The sequence below is a fragment of the Ananas comosus genome, linkage group 9, assembly GCF_001540865.1.
Source record: "Ananas comosus cultivar F153 linkage group 9, ASM154086v1, whole genome shotgun sequence".
Taxonomy (NCBI): Eukaryota; Viridiplantae; Streptophyta; class Magnoliopsida; order Poales; family Bromeliaceae; genus Ananas; species Ananas comosus.
The window spans coordinates 1,007,549-1,030,402 of record NC_033629.1 but is presented as its reverse complement, the minus strand read 5'-3'; the positions used below and the strand labels follow the sequence as shown (position 1 = coordinate 1,030,402).

The following is a 22,854-nucleotide window of genomic DNA, read 5'->3' as shown; positions in this document are numbered from 1 at the left end:
CAAACCAATTTGTACTTTCAATTCCTTTGTTAAATTTTGGCAATTTGGCGGCATATTCCAAATAAGGTACGATTCTACAAATTAACACATTCAAATAAATTAATACATTCTAATTTAAAGAAAACCATCAATTAATCCACAGTTCACAATTTTATATTAATTAGCTTCTTTTTTCCTTGTGGTGATTATTCTGATTTCATGGAAGTATACCAGCAGCGGGATTAAACAGTCACAATTAAAAAAAAATAATTTAATTATGGTGCGTTTGTAATTTGATTAAGCTTATTCGCAAGAAGCACAGTATGTTTGTGAAACAAACGTTATTTCTCTAAACCCTTAAGTTGTCTAGAAGTAGTATTTTGTAATAATTTGTATTCGTCGCGCGNGGGAGACAAGTAGAATCTAAGTAAGCTTATTTGAATGATGGAAGAGAAATGCAGGGTCAATCTCTTCTCTCTCCATGGCTTGTCACCCCTTTTGTTTTTACTGCTGTTAGCTTGTTATAGCTTTTCTATTTTGGACAAAAACTCCTTTGTTTTTGTTTCCTCTCTCTTTCTCTCTCTCTCTCTCTTTCTCTCTCTCTCTCTCTCTCTCTCTCTCTCTCTCTCTCTCATGCAAGACTTTGACAATCACCTTTAGCGATAGAATGACCACGTACTATTTCATCAGCGCATTTCCAAAGAAGCATAGTGTGAACCAATTAGGATTTCAGAGATCCAGTAAGAAGAGAAACAATAAGAAGGGTAAAAGTTAAGCTCAGTGAAGAACCTTTAACTCCTATATATGGAGAAGCTTTGACCACACTCAAGTTAGCCGTTGGACCATACCCAAATAAGGTCATACTCAGGTAAGGGTAAAGTTTAGTTTAAAATGATAAACCCCGAAAGGCAAAAGATAAAATTAAGTGAAGGTGAACCAAACTGAGTAGCCAGTCTCTCGCTCACGCCACCTGCCTAGTCGACTTGGCTCATTCTCATGCAGCACGCACGTGCATGTGTTTAGTGATTTGCACCCTTCTCATTATATCCTAAAAAAGTGACTTAGAGATGGTTAAGTATATAAACTATAACTATATGTTATGAGTTTTCAATGTGCGATAAAATTCATATATAGTAAATAAGTGATGCACAAGCTCCCAGATAAGACTTATCAGATATTTGGCCACCTAGGAGGCCCATGGGCCAAAATAAACTTGTAACTCACTAATTGTGAAATAAATACCAATATACACTATTAGAACTCAACCATGTTGTGTTTAGCTCAAATTGCTGCCCTAAACTTTATCAGGATTTTTATCTTTATTTTCCTCTTTTTCCTAGTCGGTACCATGATTTCTATTCTTTTTTGAAGGAAAGGACATGTTTATTTTAATTACTAAAATGCACTAAGAATCAAAATCTTGAACTATCTAAGATTTCGTTTGGAATTGCCGAGAGATTGTTTTATGTGCGGTTCCACATATCGCAATGAATCACTTACAATATATTTTTTATGGTTTCATCGAAAAATGTATGTAGAAACATATTTCTATAGGTTTTACCCGACTTTTATGTGTCATGTGTGTGTGTGTTTATATATACCTGTGATGGATCTATTTTTCCATGTAATAACAAAATAAAGTATCAAATTCTCCAAAAAATTACATTTAAAAGACTAGATCATTATAAAGTTAATTTATTTAAATTTCTGAAATTCACCGATAAATAAAAAAACATAAATAACATGGGTTGAAAAAGATTAATAATCAATACGATTACACAAACACGCAAGGAAACCAACAGTATTACACGGGAAAGAAATATTACTACAACAACATATGATAAACAACAACTAATACAAGGGAAACACGCTTTGGACTCGAACGCTTATTTATCACATCAATCTCAAGAGTCTTGCACCAAAAGCACTGGGCCTTTGGTGCAAACTCAATTTTATTGCACATAAGATCGATGCTGCGATAATTACCGTAACCGAGTTTAACTCATGCGAAGTGTGCTCTAATAAACTAAACTATGAAGGCTCGAGTGTCATTCAGAGCATGACGTATGTATGATTAATATTGAGTACCTCATAGTTCAATTATTAGTGCCCTATTCACTAGAGCAAAACTCATAATGTTTTATGCAATCTCTAATGGCCATAGGGCCATTCTCCCTGGACGTTGCCCGGCGGGTTGTAGCTGCATATGATGAACGTAGCGCCGTCATTGCATGTGACGGTGGCGCAGCCGACGCTCATGGAGTCAGCCCACACCACCTGCGTGTAGTGCCCGCAAACTTTCCCGGACATGCACGTGTTGCTGCGGTAGTCGTAGTATTGCTTCTCCGCCACCCACAACTCCACTGCGTCGGAGGCCGTCCATGTTTTGCCGGAGCCCCAGAAGAGGTTCTCGCCGTAGGGCCCGCCAGAGTGGATGAGTTTGCAGTCTCCGCGCCTTTGATTGGCATAGTTTTGCGCGTACGCCTCCAGGTTGTTGTCCCAGCTCAAAGGGCCGACGCCGACGCTGGTGCGGGCGGCGTTGTGCGGTTTCAGGAAGTCCTGGGGCGAGTTCTGGGCGAGCCCGGTTGCGACAATCGCCGCGGCGGAGACGAGAAGTAGAGCTAAAGAGTACGAAACGAAAGACATTGTGATAAATATGTCTCTATCTCTTTCTCTTCTCTTTGCAGTTGTTGTTTGGAGGAGTGCATGCGAGTAGGGTTTGGATTTATACGTGAAGTTTAGAGTTAAAATAAGTGCAAATGGAATTAATGCTTATTAATTATTTATTTGGGGATGACTTTTTTGCTTTGACATATTCCTAGTCTTATCCTTGACATATTCCTTGCGCATGCCTTGGATTGATTGGTAAAAAACATTGTGTTAGCGTGTACATAATGAGTTAAGGATCGAGCTTCTAAAGTCAAATCGATTATCTTAATTTGCTGCTTCAGTGATATTTAAATCCCACCAAGTGCTTTAATAACTGGTATGAGAACTCGTGGGTTTCATGGTGAACTACAATCCGACCTAATTGACTGATATGATCTGTCTCGAAAAAATAACCGAATTCAATCTAAATTTTCTCGTCTGAAAAGTTGGTCCAAACATATGACTCCAGCCAACTACGTATTTTAACGATCTGATCTTACACTAATAATTTAAATAGCAAGGCAAAATTTTTGGTACTTCAATTCATGAGCCCTATTTATGTGCCATATATATGTAGTGAAAATACGGTTTCAAAATTCTAAAAGAAGTTTGCATATATATATATATATATATAGAGAGAGAGAGAGAGAGAGAGAGTAGGGCTACTATACTATTATGAGTATTGGGCCCTTAGTACTCATAAGTTGTTTTCGATGATAAAGCTTCCGAATCGACAATCCACTCTGTTAAATATGATCTAGAGTATTTGAAATTTTTAGAAAATAAATTTCGTAAATTTTCAAAATCATAATAAAGTCCAGTGCAAGCAGCATAAAATGAACGGTCAAAATCGAACGATGTCTTAAAAATGGATGATTGGATTCTTCATTTAAGATCGAAATTATTGATCTTTATTTAGGTAGTGAATAGAATTTCTATCAAAAATTCAACCTATTCAGATTTCTTTGCACCGTTAAACTAGCAAGTATTCCATACCGGCCGTTAAAAATTATCAATTTTGTGAGCTTTTGATCGTAAGGTAAATGATGTCGAAAATATTATGAAATTTGATTTCTAGATGTTTCAAATGCTCTAAATAACGTTTAACGGTGTGGATCGTCGATTCGGAAGCTCTATCATCGAAAACAACTTATGAGTACAAGGGCGATCGTACTCATAATAGTATAGTACGGACTCTACATATATATTATATATATATATAATATATATATATTGTAGAGCTACTATGCTATCGAAGTATAAAATAATTGATGCTTCCGATTTTTTAGCCCTTGGATCAAAAATTTACGGTTGGATGATAGCAGTCCTTCTCTCACACATTTTTTTTACTTTCTTTACTTTAACTTCACGATATTTACGCTTTCTCTGCTTCGGAGTTGCTTCCAACCCTTTTACTTAATCATTATCTCTTATAAATATCAGCAGCTTGCTATTTTTCTCAAAAAAATATTTTACTTCTATTGACGGGATTGAAAATGAAAATGGTTTAGTGACAATTGTTTTCTTAAAATAATTTTTTTCACTTTTTTGAGAAACAGAACAACCTTTTGGAGCTCTAAATTAATCAAACAATTATCTTAATATTGCAGCTTGCATAGAATTCATCCACATGAATTTTGCGGAAATATTGCTTGCACTACATCTCTAATTACAAAGATAAGAGTACAGCTATATATGCATTAATTAGATGATTGCATGTGTAATTGTGTAGCTTTACATATCAACGTGTAAGCTTTTGCGTGCATATTAAATTGAGTTGCTCTTATTTTCGAATAAATTAATGTTCATTATCATGATATGGTAGAGCAACAATATTTTAAGAATTGGTTCATTCAGTTAACAAAAAAAAAAAAGTTATCGGTTTATTCTCTACCACGATATTTTTTTTTTCAAAATAACATTTTAAATTTTCCAGTAAATTATTATTTGATTTATGTAGTCCAGTTAAAAAGCTATCTTAATATACTGAATCAGTTAAACTAATATTCAGATTGATATATTATACAAACTATTTTTAAAAAATTAAGTGTTTGAATTGCAGAGATAAATTAAAATGTTTAATTTGATTCGATTTAACTCTTCCATACTATGATTTAATTTTTAATTTTAACTTTGTAAACCAATATAGATTGATTTGATATTAATTTTTTTATTAGATATTAAAGCTCTCTCCACATACAATTATTTTGTACACATTATTGTGGAAACAAATATAAGTATAACAACAACTAATACAACGAAAACACGTTTTGGACTCCAAAGCTTATTTATATCACATTATCACATCAACCTCAAGAGTCTTGCACCTAAAGCACTGGTTCTTGTGCAAACTCATTTTATTACACATCCATATGATGCTGGGATATAACTACCATAACTAAGTTTAACTCATGCGAAGGGAGCTCTATTATACTAAACTATGAAGGCTCAAGCGTCTTTGAGAACATGACTTAATTACTACGGTTAATATTGAATGCTAACTAACGTAGTTTAATTTATTTCATGCCATATCTAAATCATCATAGGGTCGTTGTCCCTGGACGTTTCCCCGCGGGTCGTAGCTGCATATGATGAACGTAGCGCCGTCGTCGCACGTGACGGCGGCGCAGCCGACTCTCACCGACTTAGCCCACACCACCTGCGTGTAGTGCCCGCAAACTTTCCCGGGCGGCGCGCACTTGTTGCTGCGGTAGTTGAAGTATCGCTTCTCCGCCACCCACGACGCCACTGCGTTGGCGGCCGACCATTTTTTCCCCGAGCCCCAGAAGAGGTTCTCACCGTAGGGCCCGCCCGAATGGATGAGCTTGCAGTCTCCGCGCCTTCGATTGGCATAGTTTTGCGCGTACGCCGCCAGTTTGTTGTCCCAGCGCAAGGGGCCGACGCCGACGCTGGCGCGGGCGGCGTTGTGTGGTTTCAGGAAGTCCTGGGGCGAGTACTGCGCGAACCCGGTCGCGAACATCGCCGCGGCGGAGACGAGAAGTAGAACTAAAGAGTATGAAACTAAAGCCATTGTTGTAAATATGATTTCTTTCTCTTTCTCTCTGCAGTTGTTGTTTGGAGGAGTGCATGCGAGTAGGGTGGATTTATACGTGGAGTTTAGAGTTGAATTTTAAGTGCAACTGGAATGCTCATTAATTATTTGGGGATCACTTTTTTGGCTTGATATATATATTCGAATTAATCTTATCCTTGATATATTCTTTTGCACATGCCTTGAATTGATTGGTAAAGAAATTTGTGTTTGTCTTTGTCATCTTTTTGCTGCATAATTAGTTAGGGGGTGTTTGGTCTAAATGTGGGAAAAGAGTGGAAAAAAGCTTTTATAAAAAAATTTCCAAAAACTGTTTTTTAAAGTTTTAGATCTACTTGGTTCTAAAAAGAAATAAGCTTTTATAAAAAAAAAAACTTTTTTTTTCATATTTTATAAATAAATAGTATTTTCGTTTTTATAAAAACAAAACTATTTTTCATAAAATATAGAAAAAGAATTTTCAAAAACCTGGTCCTACGTAGTCATCCCTACAGCAGACAGGATTTGTTCAAATGGCGGTGGACCACCAACCACCTGTTTACAGTCAAATTCCTATACCAGTTCCTCACTGATGGCGGACAAAGAGACCAGTTGGACCAGCAGTTCTAGAGGTTGAAATTACCAATCAAAATCAAAGTACTCATTTGGTTGTTGTTACAAAAGAGACTAGTCACTGTCGACAGATTGCTCTCCAGAGACATGTCTGTAGATCCGTATTGCATGTTCTGCGTGGTATTTTCGGAAAGCTGTTATCATCTTTTCTATAACTGTGTTTTTGTTCGTTTCCTCCTACTTTTTGTGGCAGGTTTCGAAGCACTTGCTGATACCCCTAGGGACGTTTGTGAGCTTTGGTCCAAAATATCTAAAACTCCCGACGCCACGATAAAATCCAAAGACTTAACCCACCTGGCAGTAATCTGGTGAGTTGTTTGGACAAATAAAATCTCGGCTATCTTTCGGACCGCACCCCCCAACACAGCCCGCTCATTTGAACGCATCAACAAATTGATGAGTGATTGGATCTTACTTTATTGACCAAGCTCCTTCCTTTGCTACTCTTTTCCCACTTTTTTTTTTTTTCTTTTACTTTCTTTTACTTTTAACTTTCACGATATTTACCTTTCTCTGCTTTCGGAGTTGCTTCCACCCTTTTCACTTAATTCATCTTACTTTATAAATGATGCAGGCAGCTTGCTATTTTTTTCTCAAAAAAAATATTTACTTTCTTTGACGGATGAAAATTTGAAAATGGAGTTTTTGTGACAATTTGTTTTCTTAAAATAATTTTTTTCACGTTTTTTTGAGAAACAGAACAACCCTTTGGAGAGCTTCTAAATTAAGTCAAACTAATTATCTTAATTTGCAGCTTCAGTGATATTTCAATCCCACAAAGTGCTTTAATAACCGGTACAAGAACTCATGAGTTTGATGGTTAAACTATAATCCGACCTAATTGACTTGACTGATCTGATCTGACTCAAAAAATAACCAAATCCGATCTAAACTTACCTTGTTGACCTCTATAGATTGATTTGATTTTAATTTGTTTATGAGATATTTTTATTATATTAATATTATCTCTCTTAGATCACCTCATCGTGACAAAGCTTCACAAATAATTATTTTGCTCACCTCAATATTAAAGAAAAAAAATACAAATTAAGCCACAAACATCCATTTGAAAAAAAAAATTAACAATAATCATCCAGGAGCTCTCAAAAAATTTATCTAGCTACGAGCTCTTAAACGTGTTATGGGCATAGTTAGTTAATTCGGATTCGGCAAAAATTCGGTACGGGTATAATTCGGATAAAATTCGTCTTCTAATTTTTAAATTCGTTGAAAAAATCAGCTAAAAAACGGATTAGTCAATTATTCGGATACATAATTTATACGGATATTATACGTTCACCAATTAAAAATTCAGGATAAAAAATTCGGCTATTAAATTAAATTTTTTTCCTCTCAAGATTTATGCTATTAGCATAAATATTCATATTTTTTAATAATATAAGAATAAAGAGCTACAAAATTAAATTAAAAAAATAATAAACTATATTATGCCTAAAAAAAATAATTAATTAAGCAAATAAGAGATCAAGATAGTCCATATTTAAATGTAAAATATAAAAGATTCACATACAAGTATAGTTAGAAATTAAATCCAAGATGAAACAGGCACTTTGCATAGTGCATAACAGCATACTAGCATATCTAAATTCTAAAGTCTAAACAATAAACAAATAAAAGATACATAAAATTCATAATTCCACATATAAACATACATAAAAGCTTGAATAAATATAGAGCATACAGACGCAGAAAGTTTTAGTAATTATAATCAGCGAACTCCGACTCTTGATTTAACCACAACAAAATTTTCCATGAAAGACCACAACAAAATTTTCCTTTTGCAAGTGTCGACAAGATCATGAAATTGATTAGGTATAATACAAGAGTTCCTGGTCCCTAGGTTAATTAACATTATTTAGCTCTATGTTTGGGTCTTAAGTTCTTAACAATTTAAGGTGCATAACAGAGAATGGACACATTCAATTTAAGCACTCGAGCCATTTGTGTATAAAAAAGTATCCATCAGATGGACTAAAAGCTTCCAACTTTTGCTTTAAAGAATGAAAACTCAAATCGTACTTGGTTTGTAAAGAACCACCTTATTACTGATCTATATATCGTTGGATAGCGGAAGCGGAAGAGGAAGAGGCGACGAGGAGGGTTTCGATTTCTGAAGAGTGAAGAACTCGATCTTCGATCTTCGATTTCTGAAGAGGAGGGCTTCCGATGGCGTTCGGCGAGCGGCCGGAAGGGAAGAGGGGGAGGGGAAGGGCCGCGACCGCCGCAGGGGTCGGTGGCAGGGCCGCACCGCCGCAGGGGTGAGAACTTAGGGCAAACCCTTTTTTGGGAGGGGTGGGGATGGGGGTGGGGGTGGGAGTTTGGGAGATTGGGAGAGGGCGATTTCAGAGAAGGTTTTTTTTTTTTTTTTTTTTTTTTTTTGAGAGGCGAACTCTTTTCTGTTTTGGGCCATGCACGAGGCCCGCGACCGCATCGCAGTCGCAGCATCGCAGTCGCAGCAACGGCGACGTTTTTTTGAGCCGAATTATTCGCGAACCCGTTTAATTCGCGAATAATTACTTTTATCCAATAAAACGCGATTTTTTTCAAATTTTTCTCAAAAATTTGAAAATGGATGTTTTATTCGGAATTTCAAAAATTCGCGAATTTGATCTTATTCCCAATATATACTTAATTACTACAAAGGAGATAGTAGTGCTTACACTCATTATTCATTATTATAATATATATCTTTTTTAAAAAAAATATATTTAGCCCTCCTCAGTAAGGACTTTGACCGACAATGTTCCCCGGAGGGTTATAGTTGCAGGTGATGAATATCCAGCCGTTGTTGCACACCACGCGCGCGCACCCAATCGTAGTCGAGTCGCGCCACACGACCTGCGTGTAGTGCCCGCACTCTTGCCCCTGTGCGCAGGTGTTCGTCGCGTGGTCGTAGTACTGCTTCTCCGACACCCAGTCATTGACGGCGTCCGCCGCCGTGTAGTCGGCCCCGAACCCTTCAAACAGGTTCTCGCCGTAGGGGCCGCCGGAGTGGACCAGCTGGCAATCGCCGATTCGCTCATTCGCATAGTTCTGCGCGTAGGCCGCCACCGTGTCGTCCCACGTGACGGGGCCGACGCCGACGGCGGCGCGCGCCGCGTTGTGGGCGTCCACGTAGTCCTGCGGGGAGTTTTGGCCGCGCGTTGCATGGGCCATGCATAGTAACACGGCACAAAGCATAGCAAAGGACACGTTAAATGACTCCATATTTTGAAGTATAGAATTTATCCTAATTTTCTTACCTTCTATATATTTTGTGGGTGAAGAGGTGCTAAATGATGGGGCATATATATACACGAATACACGATGAGACGTAGGAAAAGGTGTAAATTTGCTTGGAAAAATGATTACTTAGGGGATTTTAGGGGATTTACTTGCCAAAAAGATAAGGGAGATTAATTGAATTTGTCCAATGCATGTGATGAGGAATAATATAAATTATATATCGAAAGAATCGAAATGGCGTTTGGACTACGTTTGTGGAATAAAAATAGATGAATTTATTTATTTATATCTTTATTTTTTTGGCTTGAGATAAGAATTAGGTAAAACACTTTGAAAAAATTCGGATTATTACCATGGAATTATCGACCATGAATTGGGTCATTGCATTTTGTGTGGAAAAAATGGTTTGACTGAGTTTGTCAAAAGCATATGCTTTGGTGCCCTACCGTGCATGCATCTTCTTTTACACAAAATACATAAACTATGTAGTGAATAAGATCGTTTAATCACACTTGGGCATAGAAGGATTAATTTATTGGCGATCATAAGAGGGAAATTCGTGGACGAGTCCGTGAATGACGGGAGTAGAGTATAAAGCTTCTAGTAATGTAATGAATGAGTCATTTTAGATGTGACATGGTCTCGCTAATTAATTGAGAAAAGCAAAAGATGTCGAGAAAAGTACAAGATGATACACATGTGAATGCCTTATTGTTTAAGGCGCAGCAACGTGGGTTGGGATAATCTTTTTTAATTAATTCCAAAGTGAGAGGATTTGGAATACTAATCTAGCTAGTAATATTGGTTGGCGTATTACAGCGGCAAAACAAATGTAAAGCTCCCGTTGATTACGTTTCATGTTTGGACCTACGAAGTGTAACAAACTAATAAAAATAAATCGATTTAGACTTAGTTTGATATTAAGGCTCATCTGACGCGAATTGGGATGAAAGCACTAGTGATATATTTTTGCGTTCTCCGGTGAGACTGTAGAAAATATATCGTAACCGACGCATTATAATATGCGACAAACAATATTACGTACGGAAACAAACATGTACGGCAAGTAACGTAGGCATCGTTTGGGATTGGGATTGCAGAAAAATTGTGTTACTTACGGTAAGAAAGTACGATGAAAAAATATTTTATTTATTTCCGTACATAATATTGCTTTTCGGATATCGTGATCAGTTGATTACGATATATTTTTTACTGTCTCACAGAAGAACTCAGAAACATATCTCAATACGCTATTATCCTAATTTCATTGTATCTAATAACGTTGGATGGACCTCAATACCAAACTAAACCGTAGTCTTTTCGCAATCCAAACAAAGCCTTAGTTATGTACTTGAGTCAGTTTTGTCCAATTCCTATGGCACTGCATTGAGTTTGTGCACACACATATCGTTTAGCATGTTAAGAATGTTAGCGGCTCCAAACCAGACGCAAATTAGACTACAAAATATTTCCACCTATAAAATTAGGGTTTTTTGGTTGGATCTGAGCTCTTTAATTAATATAAAGCTCGGAATAATTAGGCCATGTTTGGCATTAATGGGAGAGGACATAACGAAATGTAATTACATAAAGAAATGTAATTCTAAAATACTTTCTAAAGCAATTTTACTATTCATTCCTTCGATCATTACTGAGACGAAAGATGTCCTAAGCCTCTTTACCATTATTGATTTGTTTAGAGCCCAAAGGGCCCATGTTTTGCAAAATGGGCCTCATGGGCCCATGTTTTAGATTGCATTAAGGGCCCGTCTTCGGAATAATATAAAGGCCTTCTATAATCGATGGTAACCATAATAATAAATCAATAACAACATTAGATTAATGAAAATATTATTATTAACGGTTATAATTAGCTGTAGAACTTATGATGGGATTATTAATTAAAGTAAATTGAAAGCTTATGTTATGTATAAGTTTTTGTATATAAAAAAAAAAAGCATTTTAAAATAAAAATCATTTCCCGAACCCAGTCGATCGCATTTTACCTTTCCTCTTTCCTCGCCCACTCCCATGGCGAGCTCGAGATCCCCAAAACCACCTTCATAGACGACGAAGACGAAGACGAAGACGAAGAGGGGATGAACCATGAAGCCCTCCGATCGGAAGAGCGAGGAGCCACCGAATCCATGGCGACAGGACAGGGACGACGGCTCCATGCCCCTCGGCATCCTCCTCTACGCCCTCATCGGCGCCACCGCCACCACCGTCGCCGTAAGCACTCTTGTTTCCGATCCATTTCCGATCCAATTCCGTTTTCCCTTTTGAACACCCCCAAACCCAATCAAATCCCTTTTTTTCCCCCTAATTTCGTGTTCAATTCGCCATGTTTTGTACTAATCCCTATCATTATGCGGATATTCGATGTCTAGGGTTCTTCGCCGTCGTGTTACAGGCGTAGTCGGCACCTAAAGGTCTCCTTTTTGCCGACTTCGGTGATGGGTAGTTGGCGTAGAACGGTGCTTCGGCGCCGAATTCTGTTGTTTGAGTAGTTTTTTGGTTTAGATGTCGATATGGGGATGTAGGAGTTTCTCTGTGCGAAGTCGGAGTCGGCCGCCGAATTGTGTTAAAGAACGGGAAAAAGCTTGCTTTTTTTTCACTAATTGCCTAGATTAACTGATACTAGTAGAGAGGGACAAGCATTTTGTCTTTGTAGCAGTAGCTAATTCGATCGATACTGAGAATTTAGATTCAACTTAACTTAATCAAACATCCTACCAAAAATTTGTATGTGAGCTGTGCATGCTCTTGCTGTTGTTGTTTGATGTGCTAAAATGTTAGTTTTGTCAACTTCGTCTCCGTCTTCAAGAAGCGAAATTTATTGTTGGAGAAACTATATGAGTTTTTTTTAATGTACCGAAAGAAGAATGCAAGAAGAGATGCATTGAATTTTTGTATTGATTTAAGTACATAGAATTTTGTTATAGAGAAGCATAATCCGGTAATGCGCATTAAAATGTGTTGTTTGTAGTGTTTATTTTGTAACATATGTCTCTTATGTTTTGTTCTCCAACATATTCCTACCCATTATTTTTTTCTCATCTTGGCAGGTTGGTCAGTTGCGCAGGACCGTTAATTGGTTCTACTCTCAGGTACAAACAGGTTATTGTTAATGCATCCTGCAAATATGTTGATGTTGAAGGAATATTGTTCTGTTTTCTTAATCATTTGTTGCAAACAATGCTATCAGAAAGTAAGTACATGCATGAGGATTACATCTAAGATCTACTGCTTTTATTTAGAGTCGAGCAATCATCTTAGCAGCATGAGATTTGGAAGGATTGTAGCTTTTATATGCATTTGAATATGCCACCAAGTATATTGATGGTGATATTTTTAAACTTGTTTGGTTTGGCTGCATTTCACATGTTTCCAAATGCCTCCTGCTGTAGTTTGTGGATGGTGTTATATACTTGCCTAAGGCAGTGTATAAAGTGCTTTGCAAAACTGTATCATGATTTGTAGTTTTATTGAAGATTTTAATTTCCTTGAAGCTTTATAGGTCCGAATCATATTATTCTTGGGGCAGCGGGACTCGCAGCTCATATCATGGGCAGGAGGCTCGGAGAAGATATTACCGCCGAGTGCAAGAGATGAAAGAGGATGAAAGGGAGAGAGTGGTCAGTTATTTGCTGCTTATTGCCTTTCTAAGATAAAATGAACTCCAGTGACTTCTTGTTAGTGACATTGATGCCTTTGCGAGCTTCTTTTTGAAAATATTGAGCGCTAAGGCCTTGTTTGGTACTGCTGCCATTTTTTGGTGTTTTTTTTTAAACACAAAGTTTATGTTATTGGATGTTTTGTGGATGTACTTCTCTATCTTGTCGTTTGTTAGCTTGAACGCACCCCAGCTGGCTATGGGATAACATCTTCGCAAAATCAAAGAAGAAAAATAAAGTTACTACCAACTTTTTGTTTTATGTTGTCAAACAAGTTGTGCTTATTACTTCATCTCTTGTTTCCTCTTCTAATTCTCTCTACTTCTTGTTCTTCTCTGTGTGGTTCTCTTTATCTTCTCTCTTTCAAATCAAAAGATGCTTTTATAAAACACTTGGAAGTGCATATTCCTTGCTGCAGTTAAGCTAACTGTTTTGCAGAAATCAATTTTTGGAAGATGATTATTTGGAACATCTTTTCTACTTGCTCCTTTTTTTTATGAATTGGTATACTACTGCATCTAAATACATTCTACCTGTTTGTTGATTGACTTATGTGCACTCTTCTCCTGACATATAGGTTTCATCCTTGGATCTAGGATTGCATAAAATAGTATCAGCGTTGCTTTGACTTACTGTCTTAAACTGTACAATAATTTAACATTTCAATTTCAGCTGCTTTATTCTTTCCTCTGTAATACTTTTTTCTTGTATGTGTTTAAATTATTGCGAATGTCCGAGTACCGTTACTTTCACTTGCATGATCCTTAAGTTTGCGAAATGATCATTTAATGGTCCAGTATATCAACTAATCTACACCAATACTAGTTCCTTTTGTAGGAGCGCATAAAGCGCATGCAAAGTGTATTCAACAGAGAGCGAACTAAATCTAAGCAGAGCTACGAGACTTGGAGAGATTACGGGCCTGGCACTTATCAACATTTTCCAAGAGATGACTGGTACTGGAAGTCTGAAACATTTTACGGGGATCAAAGAACAAACTCCAGATCAACCATTGGCGGAAGCAGTAATTACTTAATGTCCCATCACTATTCCGTCTTGGGCCTCGATAGGTATAAATCTGATTCTTATTCTATATGATTAAACATGTACTGCATTTTCGTTTTTGTTTGCATTGTCATCTTAGTGACTTATGTTATAGGTCGAGATCGACACCATACTCAGATGCTGAGATTAAAGTATGTGTTTTAATAACTGTGTCTAAATTACTTTCTTCTTATTGCACCTTATTTACTTTTTTTTTCATTTGGACTATAGAATGCTTTTAGGCAAAAAGCAATGGAGTACCATCCAGATCAAAACCAGAACAATAAAGGTAAATAATCCTTTCTTCTGATCCGAATTTGTCGCACTCTACATTTATGTCAGGGGTTCAGAAATAAGGAGTAGTTTGTTTGCTTTATGAGATGGATTTATTTATGCTGCAGAAGCTGCTGAGGCTAAATTTAAAGAAGTTATGACATCTTATGAAGCAATAAAGGTCGAGAGGAAAACTGGAACATGTTGAGCACACTTCTGGTGCACTCATGTAAATATAAATATTATGTTTGGTACGGGAAATTAATGTCAATTATTGTGATTCCAATTTTACTTTTTTTTTCATTTTTATTTTGCACATCTGTGCGAATTTGTTTATTTAACATGGGCCTCATTATGCTGGCCTACCTTTAACTCTATGAAATAGTCTTTTAGAGATATTTTTGGAAGTGCGGAGGTTTTCGTGCTTCCATATTATTTTCGACAATAAGATATTCGAATCAACGATCGGTTTCATTAGATATGAATCAAAGGATAGAAATTTGTGAAGCTGATGTGCGATGTTTGTAAGTTTAATTGTGTAGAATAACTGATTTGGCTGCATGCTCATGGATCATTTGGAAAGCCAGAAACAACTTTATCTTTCGTAGCATTCAGTTTGACCCCGTATTAGCGGTGCGAAGGCTCAAGCAGCTGGTTGATTATTGGAAAGACGTTCTTCGATGATCTTTTTTTTTTTCTTTTTTTTTCTCGAGGCTCTGGTTGCCTCACCTCTATAGCTTAATTCATATTTTCAATGAATGAAGCAGGTAGCGTGCTACCTATTCTCAAAAAGAAAAAATTGTGTAGAATAATTCAAATCAGGTAAGAAGTTGATAGAAATATTTTTGCACTATATAAAGCATGGCCAGTAATTTTAATATGAAATTTAAATCTTCTATCACCAATTTTTATAAATTTTTAATTTTCAGTTATTTATTTTGAAAACATTTACTTATTAGATAATAATATTGAAAAATTATAAAATTTTGTTTATAAATATTTTTAACAGGGTAAAATATATTTAACGGAGTTGATTGTTGATTCGTAAGAAATGTTTTATTATAGAAACTTATTTTGAAGCACACTTTTAATCTCTCTAATAACGTAATAGAATTTCTCATTTGACTCGCTATGTATGTCTACTTGAAAACGCGTGTTAACCCGGCCGAGCCCAACACAACAAACGCAACGAGCCCAAAACACCGAACGCGTTCGACCCCATCCAACACCGCACGCGCGCCGAATGCTTGGGAATAAATAAAAAAAAAAAGACACCGCACGTGCTTCGGCGCGTCCTAAGTGTGCCACGTGGATACCGCATGTAACGGACTCACGGACACGAAGAGGGCGAGGGCGCACATGGTTTGTTTGATTAGATTCCGATTCGATTCCGACTCAGCGACTTCGACTCGGTCAAAGAGTCAAAGGGCCCTGTCGGTGGTAGGGGCCCACCGCACGTGCCCACTTATCGCTCCACAAAACCGGCCCAGCCCACTTTACCACACGTTTCTTTTTCTTTTTCTTTTTCTTTTTTTTTTCTTTTTTGACCATAAATATTTTATTTTAGTGTGTATACGTAGCACTGTAGCAGATACACTATATAGAATATATCTCAAACTAATTACAATTGTCTCATATAAGATTACACAGTCTAATAAAAAAAATATATGATAATTATATATTAAAATAATTCTTTGAAATATATATATATATATATATATATATATATATATNTATATATATATATATATATATATATATATATATATATATATATATATATATATATTAATTTAGATTATTCTAGTTGATGATAGAGATTATAGTAAAGTTATTAAGAAGATTCTTCTATTTGTTAGGCCTTACTGTAATATATTGTGCTATTAAATAAAATAATATTTTTAAAAAAGATTATGTTAAAATTATTTAATCAGAAAGTAAAAAATAGAAGTACGAAATTAAAGATTATTTTTGCAGTAAACTTTTAATTTTGATTTTTTTTTTTTAATCTACTGAGTTGTCACAGATGATTATAGTTGAAGCAAAAAAGAAAAAAAGAAAAAAAAGGTCCTAAGATGGGAATGGGAAGAAACTTCCTAAAAGTCGTTTTAAATAATGCTTCATTTGAGAATGGAATGGAGTGAGAAACGGCATTCACAGTTCAACACCTTGTAGGACACGGCTGTTCCTGTGCCACTCCATATGTAGTGCCCAAACATTATTTAAAATTTCATTTTAATAATGTATTTTTATCTCATTAATTTATTTTTTGAATTTTTATACTGATGAATAATTTAGATTGAACTTTTTACCAAAAAGATCTACGTATATCTTTGGCGACATACATATATGCAACCCATTCTCTAGAGCTTAGGTGGTAGGAAGGGATACAACAAGTGCATTTACAAATATCAAGCTATGTAGGAATTATCATATATAACCATCTAAATATCATGTGCTTCATGCGACATATTAATTATTACATACTCTTATTGGTACGAGTTTATATAGTTTTTACATCTACTATTTAATTGCATAACCTTTTATATGTCATCATGGACAATCTTTTTGCTTCGTCTTTTAGCACATTATACATTCTTTCAGATTTGCACACAATGCAGTTATCGGGTTCAAGATGTGTATAAATTTGACTAATGCACATCAACATTGTTGCTAATTAGTCACTAAAACAAAAAGTCGATCAAATTAAGCGGAAGCATCCATGCATTCAAAATCGCTTTAAATATACTTCATATTAGTATATTTATAGATACACGTATTAACATTATGATCCTTCTATCGTGGTACTATCACTAAACACGTAAATTAAAATACACAACATTAATTTCACTGTGTCAGTAGCATTAAACAAGTACAAAAAGAATTACGCGTTTAGAATATTGCTGATGCAGTGCTTTTTTAATTTCAAAGCTAAGAAACGAGCCACATTATACATATAATAATAATATATCTTATGCCAAAAAAGTCAAAACAAATAAACTGCTAACATGTGTCATCCCATGATTTCGTGGAATAATTTGGGGTTGAATGTTTAGTTGCGGGGAGACCTTCCAAGTAAAATACAAATAAATTAAAAATTAAGTTGCTTCTAGTTCTCTAATATATATATATATGGTTACAACTAAAAAAATATTTCCAATATTGTCTTGAACTTATTTGGCCTCTCAATAATGTACTACTACATGGAGAAATATCATACAGTAATTGTCTTTGAGCCTACGGTTTTATGTTTTGTTTTTTATTTTTTGTTGCTATAGCAAAACTAGCTAACTTTTCTATTTGTCGGATGCTATAGTATATATAGACGAGTTCGATAAGATGCAATTAGATGAAGTGTTGTTTATAAAATTTAGAACTTTCATTTTGAGTACATGAGTTTCTGCTATTTGAATTTAGAAACTCCTTTCAATAAATACTCAAAACTTTTAACTTATTGTTAGAAATAGCTGTAACGAAAAGAAAAATAAAAATAGAATCAAGGCGAGTGCTTAAAATTATGGAAAATTAAGTTTACGTTTATATAGGAGGGATATATATTTTGGGGAGTTGAGCTAGAATACTATCAGTAGCAAACGGGCTCCGTTGCCATCTATTTATTTTTTATTATGGAGCCTCCAAATTGACAATCGGCATCGTTGAACATGATCTATATCACTTGAAGTGTTTAGAAATCGAATTTTATACGTTTTCGATATTATTCTCTTATCCATCGAGTGGACACAAAAATGAATGGCTAAAAATGAATATTCTTTAAAAAATGATGATAGGAGTCTTGTAGTCAAGATCAAGAGTATGGATCTTGTTTTAAATAGTTTAAATAATTTTCTAACAAAAATTCAATTGATTTGAATATCTTTACGCCGTTAAACGAGAAAGTGCCATATATCGACCATTAAAATTACAAATTTTGAAACCCTTTGATCATTAGGCAAATGATATTGAAAAGATTTGAAATTTGATTTCTAGACACTTCAAGTGGTATAGATCATGTTCAACGATGCCGATCGTCAATTTTGAGGCTCTATCATCAAAAACAAATAGGTAGCAACGTAACCCGTTTGCTATCAATAGTATTCTAGCTCAACTCATATTTTGGGTACCATAAAAGTTAACTAGCTAGAATTCAAAACCCAGGTTTCAAGATATTGACAACAGCCATCAGTTTTAGCACTTCTTAACTCCATTTTTCCGCTAACACCGACACAAAATTATCACATTTTTAAATCACATCCCACCTACTAAGAAAATATATATTTATATATGGGGAGAATTCCATTACGGTGCTTTTACAAGCATCAAATATCTGGTGCTTATAAATTTTTCACTGTTAGATCTACTCTTTTAACTATTTTTACCAGTTGGATATTACTAGTTAATCAACCACGCACCTACTCAAATTTATAAGACCACTATCATCCTAAAGGCACATTATTAATTTAAAAACTGAAGACCTATAAGTACCAATGACTTGATATTTCTAAAAATATAGCAACTCAATTATACATATATATATATATATATAGAGAGAGAGAGAGAGAGAGAGAGAGAGAGAGAAAGAGAGAGTAGAGCTAGAATATTTGTAAAAGTATTACCCAAGTGATACTTGTGTGTTTTTAGCCCTTGGATGGAGAGATGTGAGGTTGAGATGATGGTGGTAGGTGGAATAGTGTTTGATCCAAGGACTATTAGTAATCAAAAAGTAGATCCAATGGCTAAAAACACACAAGTATCACTTGGGTGATACTTGTAAAAGTATTCTAGCCCTACTCTATATATATATATATATAGCGAGAGAGAGAGAGAGAGAGAGAGAGAGTTCGGCTATGGTGCTTGTAAAAGCACCAAGCATTTGGTGCTTGTAAATTTTTTACCATTAGATTTACTCCTCTGATCATTTTTAACTGCTAGATTATACTATTTAACCAACCACCCACTCAACCCTAGGAGGCTCACATTATCCTAACCGCACATCCCTTAATCCAACGGCTAAAAATCTACAAGTACCAATAACTTGGTACTTTTAAAAGCATAGGAGCTCAATTCTATATATATATATATATATATATATATATATTTAATCTATGGACTATTATATTTTTATAAATAATATAGATTTTTTGTATTTATATGTATATATAGATTTGGACTATTATATTCTTATGAATAATTTAGATATCTCGAGTTGAGCTAGAATACCATCAGTAGTAAAGGAGCCGTTTTACTATCTATTTGTTTTCGATGATAGAGATTCCAAATTGACGATCGGCTCCGTTAAATATGATCTAAACCATTTAAACTATCTAGAAATCAAATTTCACGTACTTTCGATATTGTTCTTTTATCCATCAAGTGAACAGAAAAATGAATGGCTGAAAATAAATATTCTTTAAAAAATGATGATAGAAGTCTTAGAATCAAGATCAAGAGTATAGATCTTGTTTTAAATAGTTTAAAGAATTTTCGAACAAAAATTCAATTGATTTGAATATCTTTACGTCGTTAAATGAGAAAACGTCTCTTATTGACCATTAAAATTACAAATTTTAAAACCCTTTACTCATTAGGCAAATGATGTCGAAAAGATTTGAAATTTGATTTCTAAACACTTCAAGTAGTATAGATCATGTTCAACAAAACTGATCGTCAATTTAGAATCTCTATCATCGAAAATAAATAAGTAGTAAAACGACGCGTTTATTACTTATAGTATTCTAGCAAAACTCTAAATATCTCTGTATTTATAAATTTTCGACCTTTAGTCGAATAGAGGTGCGGCGACAGTGCTTGGACTCCGGGGCACGACGAGGTGGGTCCCCGGAGGCCGACCATCGCGGCGCCACTGCGCGACACGTGGTACACAGCCCGACTATCAAGGCGCAGATCACCTGGTCGCCACTCGGCGCAGTGTCGGGTTCACGTTTTGCGTTATGGCTTTTTTTTTTTTTTTGTTTTTTTTAATCCATTCATCCATGCAAAATATCGCATAGCATCTTCCAAAATAATAATAACAACATAATAGTATAAGAGTAACGGACAGTCCTAGAGCAAATGTCAAAAGGTACGATGGTTGATATCCGAAACTCAAATTCGAATCTTAATTGATTCACATTTCTTGCTAAGTTTATTTTTAAATAAAATAAACGAAACAAGTAGCGTGTTATTTATCTCTAAAAAAAAAATAGTATAAAAATAAAACTACTATAAGTTCGAAAATATAAAGAAATTAATATTTTTATTTTTTGGCTTTAAATTAATTTTTTTGATCATTTATAATTTTTAATTAAATTAATATTATTATTCTGTGGGGATCAGTCAACTTTAAAAAAATTATTCAATCGTAGGGCAGGCCACTTTTACCCCAACCTTATAATTCTTAATCTAAGGGTTAAAAAATGTAGTAGCTCGGTACATATAATATAATATATAGTTAAGTTAGCTTAATTATTCCATATTGCACCGTAATTTATAAAACTTTTTTAGTTTCGACGCTACACTATTTTTTTCAAAACTATCTTTTTCTTTTTCAAATTATATACACTATAATTAATAAAATTTTACGTTTAAATAAATACTATTAAAAAATATTGATTGAAAATGATGGAGTATAAATTCAACTTATTTTGATGTGAAAAATAAAATATATTAAATCAACAAAAAAAGTTAAAAATAACTTAATAAATTTCTCAATGAGTCTGTCATAAAGCTGGTCCTACTTACAAATTTATTCTATTTTTTAACGAATTTTTAAGATTTTAGGTGGAATTGGAATCGTAATTCTTTCTACTTCTCGAGGTATGACAAAAGATTGAGAAGCATTTTATATTTTCCCATCATTCAGTCGATGTTGTTAATAAAATTGTTGGATTTGTTTATAAAATAATAGATTTATTAATAGTAATACAGATTTATTAGTGGGATTGGTGAAAAAACTAATTTAATGATATTTATAAGAAATAAAAATAATACAAAATAAAAAATACAAATATACTGATAAAATAATAATACAATGATTTTTTTTTGCAAAAAAATTAATAGTGTAGAAAGTAAAGAAAAAAATATAAAATATAATGTAGTAAAGTAATATTAAGCCTAAAGTAAACTATGTCATTTTCTTAGTTCTATTGATTTCATTTCATGTGCTCGAATTATTAAAAATTATAAAATTATAAAATTTATTTTAATTAAAAATTAAATTTATAGTAAGAAAAGTTTAATGCCATTAATAGCATTCTAATATAACTTTAAAGTCTATAATTTTCTTGACAATTATTACTCAAACAGTTGATTATTATTCACCAAAGATACTGAATTAGTCATAATTTAAAATTTTAATTTCCATAATTAAATTAAAATATAATAAAATTAATAGTATTCGAATACTATTAATTTTAGGAGCATTTACAATTACGAACATATAAGCAATTTATTTTTTTTTTAAACATTATATATATATAATATATTATATTTATAATATATATATATATATTATATATATATATAGTAATTTTAGTAGAGCAAAATGGCATAATCTTAAAATTGTGCTCTTTGTAAAGATGCCTTATCCTGTTGACTTCTTACTCGTGGGCCCCACGCGTGGGGTTTCCACGTCGGTGTCACGTGAGCTTTTATGCCTGCGCCCGTACATCTTGAATGCTCGTCACGTGCACCGCACGTGACGCACAGGTGAGCCTTGTACACTCGTAGCATTTTTAAAATTCAAAAAAACAAAAAAAAGGTCCTTGTGCGGATCATAATTACAGTTACACCCCCGGACAAAGAGCTGGCGTTTCCGAGCTCCTTCGAATCATCTGAGGGTAAAATAGTCATTTTGAAAATTGGAATTATGCCTCGTTCTAGAGGACCGAAGGGACCGGGCTCCACGGTGGACCACATGTACTTTTTGTTCCCAACGTAAAACTCCAACGGCTGTGATCGGGCCTTAGATCCTCTCAATGCATCTCGCAATTACCTGAAGCAATCACGGCCGTCCATTTCAGTGAACTCTTCAAACCTCAGTGGTGTACGAAATTTATGCCCTGTATTTCGTAATTTTTGACATTTAAATTTTTTAATAAGAGTTATAAAATGCATTTTAGAAATTATATTTTATTTTTTTAGATTTTTATAATTAATAGTATTTAAGATACAGTTTATAACATATTTTTGGTACACCTGGTGTAAGCTAATATCTTTCTCAATGGAACGACTCGGTCTTAAACGCCAATAAGAAAAAGGCAACCGTAGAACGGCCCAAAATTTTACGACCCCGAACCCGCGGGCGCTGACGTGGCAAAAGCAGAA

The 22,854-nt window shown here is 34.6% G+C and overlaps 4 protein-coding genes across 5 annotated transcripts; 1 reads left to right on the top strand and 3 right to left on the bottom strand.

The window, feature by feature from the left end:
- Positions 1,705-2,655, bottom strand: LOC109715222 (pathogenesis-related protein 1-like). The gene has a single exon (XM_020240129.1). It carries the CDS (start codon positions 2,623-2,625, stop codon positions 2,131-2,133), a length of 495 nt encoding a protein of 164 aa, XP_020095718.1. The 5' UTR covers positions 2,626-2,655; the 3' UTR covers positions 1,705-2,130.
- LOC109715680 (pathogenesis-related protein PRB1-2-like) lies at positions 4,970-5,677 on the bottom strand. Its single transcript, XM_020240796.1, has one exon. The coding sequence runs from the start codon at positions 5,657-5,659 to the stop codon at positions 5,150-5,152; it is 510 nt and encodes a 169-aa protein (XP_020096385.1). The 5' UTR covers positions 5,660-5,677; the 3' UTR covers positions 4,970-5,149.
- On the bottom strand, positions 9,014-9,561 carry LOC109715689 (pathogenesis-related protein PRB1-3-like). Its single transcript, XM_020240807.1, has one exon. The coding sequence runs from the start codon at positions 9,518-9,520 to the stop codon at positions 9,032-9,034; it is 489 nt and encodes a 162-aa protein (XP_020096396.1). The 5' UTR covers positions 9,521-9,561; the 3' UTR covers positions 9,014-9,031.
- LOC109715688 lies at positions 11,500-15,009 on the top strand. 2 transcript variants are annotated; one of them, XM_020240804.1, is made up of 7 exons: positions 11,501-11,770; positions 12,607-12,648; positions 13,051-13,176; positions 14,053-14,285; positions 14,375-14,411; positions 14,491-14,548; positions 14,661-15,009. In XM_020240804.1, exons 1-7 carry the CDS (start codon positions 11,645-11,647, stop codon positions 14,738-14,740), a joined length of 702 nt encoding a protein of 233 aa, XP_020096393.1. In that variant the 5' UTR covers positions 11,501-11,644; the 3' UTR covers positions 14,741-15,009. The 2 variants fall into 2 exon arrangements, with proteins under 2 accessions (XP_020096394.1, XP_020096393.1); XM_020240805.1 differs by lacking the exon at positions 14,375-14,411 and having other exon boundaries at positions 11,500-11,770.